At 41.9% G+C, this 8,060-nt stretch overlaps 1 protein-coding gene across 1 annotated transcript; it reads right to left on the reverse strand.

The window, feature by feature from the left end:
• Positions 1 to 1,536: 1,536 nt before the first annotated feature.
• Positions 1,537 to 2,469, reverse strand: LOC131675924 (uncharacterized). The gene has a single exon (XM_058955053.1). It carries the CDS (start codon positions 2,467 to 2,469, stop codon positions 1,537 to 1,539), a length of 933 nt encoding a protein of 310 aa, XP_058811036.1.
• Between the last annotated feature and the right edge of the window lie 5,591 nt (positions 2,470 to 8,060).

An 8,060-nucleotide genomic window follows, 5' to 3' on the forward strand; every position in this document is an offset into this window, starting at 1 on the left:
TCAGCCAAATTAGGTAACATTTGAGGTTTTGTCCGACTTTTGTTTGAAGAGCCGCCACTGTGCGACGCAAGGCTCAAACTTGGGGGCCAGTTTCTTGCAGAAACCTTTCCCTTTGTCTGATTGGTCAAAGGTTTTTTTAAAGACAGTTTCTCCAGCAATGTATCGCGGACAGCTAGCATTTGAGCGCAGATTGTATGTTTTTTCGTGGCGCTTATATGCAGCAGCCAAATTCTTCCTCACCTCCTCAAACAACGCATTCCTCTTCTTCTCTACTTCGTTCATTTCCTGCTCGTCGGATTTATAGTTGTCTCTGATCATCGCATACTCCCTCTCATCAGAAACCTGGTTTCTTCCGAAGACGACGAAGTACGGACTGTATTTGGTCGAGTCGTGGACAGCGAGACGGATTGCATTTGCAATTGTTTGGATATCATCCGCCCAATGCTTATGCTCCTTTTTTAGCGTTGCTCTTATGGCCGTCGTGATCACCCTATTCACACGTTCCGTGTTGTTCACTTGCGGGTGATATGCTGGTGTTAGCCAGTGATTTACATGATAGGCTTGTAGTAGCTCTTTGAATGTTTTTGAAATGAACTGAGTTCCGTTGTCGGTCAGTATGATTTCTGGTACTCCAAATAACCTGAAAATCATATTTTCCACAAACTCTGCCAGTGGTCCCGCCTTCGCTTCGCGAAATGGTTGCACCAGCACGAACTTGCTAAACACGTCCGTCGCTACCAACAGTTTCTGCTTTCTGCTCCTATTTTAAAGAGCCACAACAAACTTCTAGCATCTGTCACAACCTTAAACCGTGTTCCTTCGACATAGTGCCGGAAATTGTTTACCGCTAATAGAACTCCGAGACACTCCTTCTCGACAGCCGAGTATTTCCTCTGGGTACAACTTAGTTTCTTACTGAAGTAACCTACCATTCGAGTCTCTCCATCCTGCTCTTGGACTAAAGCAGCTCCTACAGCGTTATCCGAGGCGTCGGTTTCGATGGCGAACGGTTTTTTGAAGTCGGGGTTTGCTAAGACGGGTGCCGTCGTCAGCACTGATTTCAGCTCGTTGAAAGCAGATTCAGCTTCCTCTGACCACACGAATTTCTTCTTTCCTTTCTTCAGAAGGTCGGCTATTGGAGTCGTTATTCGACTATAACCTGCGATAAATTTCTGATAGAAACCTGCGAGACCCATGAGATGGCGTTTATCCTTTACCGACTTTGGTCGGGCGTAGTCCAGTATTGGCTGTATCCTTGATTGGTCTATGGACACTCCTCGTTCAGTCAGCAGGTGTCCAAGGTACATTACCTGTTTTCTGCAAAACCTAGATTTTTACAACGAGATCGTTAAATTTGCCGCCTTTAACCGTTGTGCAACGATTTTCAGTAGTCGCAAATGTTCTTCAAACGTTTCGGTTGCTATCACTATGTCATCGAGATATACAAATACATGGGGTTGGAGATCGAACCCTATAGCCTTGTTCATCGAGCGACACATGGTAAAGGGTGCATTTGCTAGCCCAAAGGGGCATACCTTAAAGCGGAACAACCCTTTTGAGGTTCGAAAAGCAGTATAATTGCTCCTTCAATGGAATCTGAAAATATGCGTCCTTCAAATCTATGATTGAGTAGAATTTCGCATGTCCGAGACGATGGAAGATGTGCTGCATGTTCTGCATCGGGTATGCATCTTTCACCGTCATCGCATTAATTCGTCGTGAGTCCAGGCAAACGCGAATCTTCCCATTCGCCTTCCTGACCGGAACTAGTGGATTGGTCCATTCGCTGTAACATTCTTCGATCGCATCTAAACTTTTGAAACGCTCTATCTCTGCATCGATTTCTTGCTGAATGAATGGGGAGCATTTGTAAACTGGTTGGAACCTTGGTTTTGCGTCCTCCTTAAGGATAATCTCGTGCTGAATCAAATTCGTACGGCCTAATTTTCCCGGGGAAGTACAGTCAAATTGTTTTATCGCTTCGACCAACTCAGCACGTCGAGCTTCGTTAAGCTCATGTTCCGTTTCAACTGTGTCCGGAACTGGTTCGAGAATCTCGCCCATTGTTGGAATGTCCAGTGTTTCGTCGGTATCTTTCTGCTCCAATTTCGGTAGTTCACCTGTTGGTTCAATATTGTAACAGAGAAGCGAGTTTGTACTGGTTTCCAATGTCTCGATCTTCTCTGGCCCATTTCTCACATCGATCATTAGTTGAATACCGAATGAATCCCAAAAATCGGCACCCAGGATCAAAGACCTGGAGATTTGAGGGACGATTATCGTCGGTATCACCTTTGTTTTATTTTTATAGGTGAATGGGATGTTCAAATATCCCAAACACTTATACTCCGTCCCGTCAGCTGTGCTTACGCGAACTGCTGCTGGGAGGATTTTTAATCCATACTGCTCGGCCAACTCTGGTGAGTTAATCACGCTGATACCCGCTCCTGAATCCAGCAAAGCTTCCATTTCCGTCTCGAAAACTTTCACTCGGATGTGGGGACATTTAGTAACGCTTACCCGAATATGATGGACCCGAAGCAAGGGGTCAAACTCTGTATTTTGCTGTATAGTTTTGGGAATCTGTTCATTATTAGGGACAGTCGGATTCCCAGTCTCCCATCCCTTCAATAGTTTCCCTGCTGATTTTGGTTTTTTATCTGCCGACCGAACGGTACGTAACGTTCGCAGCATCGAATTGTTCTGCCCAGGTTACCACAACCGTAACAAAATATCACCTTCGGTTTAGTGCATTCTCGCCAACTATGGCCTTCCTGTTGACAGTTCCAACAGCCTCGTAACATAGTCGTTCCACTATCCGTAGGCTCATTTCGTCCAACTATGTGCTGTGTTGATTGCTGATTCTGTGGGTTTCCACCCGGTTTCATTTGATTATCTCTGTTCTGCCGCGTCCGGACTGTGTTGATATCTACCAACCCATCGCTTTCATCGTCGCTTTCCTCAACTTCTACATTGTTTACCGTTCGCCTTGGATTAGATTCCCACGCTTGCTGCTGGTTTGGATCCGCTGCATCGATCCTATAGTTCAGCTTCAATAGATGCTGCAGGTCCGTAACTTCAACAATGGAGATCTTCGAACGATAGTGCTGCCTCATGTTGTCCCAGATTACCTCAAACTTCCGGTTTCTCGACAATGGCTTCGACAGGATTCTATTCAGCTTTTCGATTTCGGTGACAAATGCTATGAACGGCTCACCACGTTGCTGCTTCCTCTCTTGGATCTTTTGGCGGATTCCTTGATCCTGATTAGGATTTCCAAAACGATATTTAATCAACCTCTCAAACGTGAACCAGTCATCGAACTCATCTACAAAGGTAAAAAACCAATCTGACGCCGGGCCATCCAATAACAGGTGAATGTCTCGAAGAAGCTGCCGATTTGAAACGCCCTCTCGCTCTGCTATCTTCTTGAGCTTGTAGAGAAAATTCTCAACACTCATTGATCTTGAGTCCCCCGTGAACCTCAGTTTCCATTTTTCCACTCGATACATATTTTCCCTACCTCCATCGGAATGCCACCGGTTGTGAAGACATGGACGCACACGATCCCTTCTTAACCGACAATCTGAAAACAAACTAGAACCTGAAGAGCCATAATTATAGCGGGACTCATCCGATTCGTACTGCTTTTGCTCACGTCGGTTAAAATTGATCCTATCCCTGTGGTGTCTGGCTGACCTGCGTCGGTGATCATCCTGCTGATTTCTTTGTTCGTCGTCGCTACTTGACATCTCGTCCATTGCTCTGTCGCTAGCATGTGCACCCGGAACCGACAACTTGCCCATCAAACTTGCCAGCATTCGTTCCATACGGTCCATCTTGTTGCGCACCTCGATTCTATCTGCGCCTTGTGAACTGCTTTTTGGGATCGTACCTGTAGCCTTCTGTTCTGTGTCCTCAGATTTATTCTGTTCCTGGAGATATGCTGCATGATGATCGAGACCGTTTTGCTTATCTTCTTGCCTTTGGCTGCGCCCAGCCTCTGCGCCATCTGCTTCTTGTAGCATGTCATTGATACGCTCTTTATATGGTGAGGTTGGCGGTCCCATCTTATGTGTTTGCATACACTCTTCAATACGACGTACTAGCTCCCTACGCATCTTCTTTTGCTCCTCACTCACTGCCTGGCAGCGTTTCGCTCGATACCAGTAATGTAGTAACCGCGACTCAAATCGTGGTTCAACACCAAACCGATTTGACGATCTAAACAAATCCGCGACTCTCCCAGAAATATGGGAAAATTCCTCCGAAATATTTAACGGCGAACGATAGTTTTGACTATTTTTGACATCGGACTTGAACAACGTCCTTAGAAGTCACTGTTTACCAGCAAGATCAAGTTCAAGGTTAGTTGCCTCCAACTGACCTCTGATCATAAGTTCATAATTAACTTCTTCAGAGTTCAAATGTTCAGAATAAGGAAATCTATCCATTTTGTACGTTGATATGAAGTAGTATTTATATATATAATTTGTATTAGATATAATGAAACCACAGAGAACAGACGTCCATCTTCAGCATTCAACTTGTGTAAAATCTCTAACGGTTTCGAAGGTAGTTTGGATATCTAAACCAGGTGCGCTACTGTCGTCATGTTTTTTTTGTGGCTGAGTGCGACAGAATTGACAGCGGTTATTTCTATACCCAGTCAAACTAGTCCGGAACCGATTCGGACTTCCAGCATGAATTCCAGCTGAAATGCGTCAACCGATAGAGTCGGTATCGGTTGTTTTTTTTGAGCTAGATTCCATGCTGAATCCATCCAGGATTTCGAACCGGTTCCGGAATCGATTTGACGGATAGTTGGGATAGGTTGGTGTGGCGGCGCTAGTGTTTTTCGTATATTAATTCAAATGTTTACACACGTTTTTTAAATATTTTTGTTCGATCATGGATGTCTGTTCTCTGTGATGAAACGTAGTGAGTATATAGTAATGAATTGGTAAAATAAATGAAAAAATATGGTAAAGAAGAGCAATAAACTTATTCTACAAAATATGTATGTATTTACAACTTAAACTAAATTAACCATTGAGAAAATCCAAACTAATCTAAGGGAAAATGCCGAAAAAAGTTGTACTTTCCAACAAAAAAACGTGCCAAATCTTGTTGGGCGCCAATTGTAACCCGAGACAGTTGGAGCCGGAGCCTAAATCAATATTTAGCGGATGGCTTCAGCGCCACTCCCGAAGGAGACCATTCGCCTTGTTCGGTTTGCCCAGCTATTGAGACCCCTCCTACGGGCGGGTATCATTTGTTTCTGAGTTCTGGCTCCAGAATGGTCCAACTGGACTCAGGTACCTTGATTACCAGTGGGAAAACATTCGCTAGAAATCAGAACAGTATACAAAGAAGGCCTCAGACCGGTATAATTGATTAGCTCTAACGCTTTTTATCATCACGGGCAAAGATCTACTCAAACACAAGGTCCCCAAACGTGGCCGATTTAGGAAAGGTGGAGTCGAAGGAAAAAGGAGTCAACTCTGCTCGCTAAAAACGGAAACGACCGAAAATCGTGAAACTAACTATACCAGAAAATACCAAAAAATAGTTTACTGCAAAAAAAACTGTTAAATCACTTCAACTCATAATTCGCTTACAAAAAATATTTATTTCACATTTCGGGTCTCGAACCCAGGCCTTCCAACTTGCTAGCTAATTTCCTCGCAGCGCGCTAACCAACATGGTCACTGCCTATCCTGCCTCTCTCCCTTCCCAAAGCGTATCAAAAATCTAACTACCTAACGGGGTGTTCATCCGAAAATGAGTGGCTCAACTTACGGTGCGTGCATATACAGTCGGCGCAGTGCCTCGGACCTCTGATATACCCTTATACACTGTGATAGTCGGAAATGCCTTTTTGCCATACATCTTCACGATTACCACACTCCCTATAGATAGATTTTCATCAACATGAGGATTAATTTACTACTGCCATTTACGCTGATAATAATCATCACCACCCATACGGCCGAGTCGATCGGCCGAGGTGTGGTTTATGTCACTGCGGGTACCCACTGCCTCCGACACGGTGAAATCATCTCAGCCGGCATTGATACTACGAGTACGGGGCTGATGTTTTGGTGGTAGGTAAAGCCTACTAGTGGTGTGTTTTGCATTTTGCCTAAGTCCCACTTATGCCTCATAAGTGTGCATGACCGGCATATGTTGTACCGCCATACTGCCGGTGCCGGTCACACACCATGGCATGGACCTGTGTTTTGCATTTTGCCTAACTTCCACTTATGCCTCATAAGTGTGCATGATCGGCATGTGTTGTACCGCCATACTGCCGGTGCCGGTCACACACCATGGCATGGACCTGTGTTTTGCTTTTTGCCTAACTTCCACTTATGCCTTATAAGTGTGCATGGTCGGCATGTTGTAGTGAACGTATCTCAGTCGGTATTGATAATACGAGTACGGGGCTGATATTTTGGTGGTAGGCAAAGCCTACTAGGGTCATTCGAATGCCGAATAGTGACTTTTTTGCTATATCTGGTATCGCATATAACTTCTAAACGGGTCAACCAAAAAATATCAAATAACCTTCTACGGACTGCCAAACTAATGTATAACATTCCGCTAGAACATTTCCAGTCTGAGATACTGCCATACCCAAGTAGGCGAAAATCCAATTCCCGTAAGTGTCCTCTTACATGCAACGTATAAAAGACGAGCACTGTGTATTACCGCTACCACAGCAGCACATCAAGCATAGACGCATACGCTAGGTGCGCCACGCACCTTCCCGTTACCGTCGCTCAGCTTGCAAATGCAAAGCCAGCTGCGTGTTTGTATAGGCACGCACAGCCAGTCCCATGAAGAACCCGACCAGCAACCGGTACAATAAGAGAAGTTTTCAATTCTGCTTTGTGCGGATCTTTCGCTGGTAAAATAAGAGAAGTTTCATATTCTGCTTTGTGCGGATCTTGCTAGCGACGGTCGCTCTCGCAGCCGTCTCGGATGGGATTGATTTTGCATTTTGTTTAATTTTGAACTATGCCTCATGTTGCCATTGCTCACAGTACAGACGGAGTGTATGGTTTCGCTTGTCGGTGTGCCGCGGGTAGCCGATCAGTGCACTTCGCTCTATTAACGTATTTCAACCGGCATTGATACTACGATACCCACGGTGGTATCCACTTAGCGTTTATATGCGCATCCGTGTAGTTGCCGTCGCTCACTCAGCGTGTTTATATCCCAGCTCGCTGCCATCGCAGACCGTGAGGCCGATGGCTGTTTGTATACAGGAGAACAATTTTTTGTATACGGGAGGACCGACATACTTTCTGGCGCACCCTATATATATATATATATATATATATATATATATATATATATATATATATATATATATATATATATATATATATATATATATATATATATATATATATATATATATATATATATATATATATATATATATATATATATATATATATATATATATATATATATATATATATATATATATATATATATATATATATATATATATATATATATATATATATATATATATATATATATATATATATATATATATATATATATATATATATATATATATATATATATATATATATATATATATATATATATATATATATATATATATATATTTTATATATATATATATATATATATATATATATATATATATATATATATAAATATATATAAATATATATATATATATATATATATATATATATATATATATATATATATATATATATATATATATATATATATATATATATAGAGAGAGAGAGAGAGAGAGAGAGAGAGAGAGAGAGAGAGAAGATAGGTGTATTGAGTTATAGAGACTTAGCTATCCTCAATATCATATTTGAATTTCTTTTAAAATCAAATATCAAACTTTAATTATTCATACATTCTTATGTCTTTATAGGTACACAATGGATAACCGACGATGACCGAACCAAAATAAAGCACAGCTCCGTTATGGTTTAATTTTTAACCGAGGTCGTAACATAGGTTAAAAATTTATTATATATAAAAAAAATAAA

Source organism: Topomyia yanbarensis, chromosome 1 (assembly GCF_030247195.1).
Source record: "Topomyia yanbarensis strain Yona2022 chromosome 1, ASM3024719v1, whole genome shotgun sequence".
In the NCBI taxonomy this organism is placed as follows: Eukaryota; Metazoa; Arthropoda; class Insecta; order Diptera; family Culicidae; genus Topomyia; species Topomyia yanbarensis.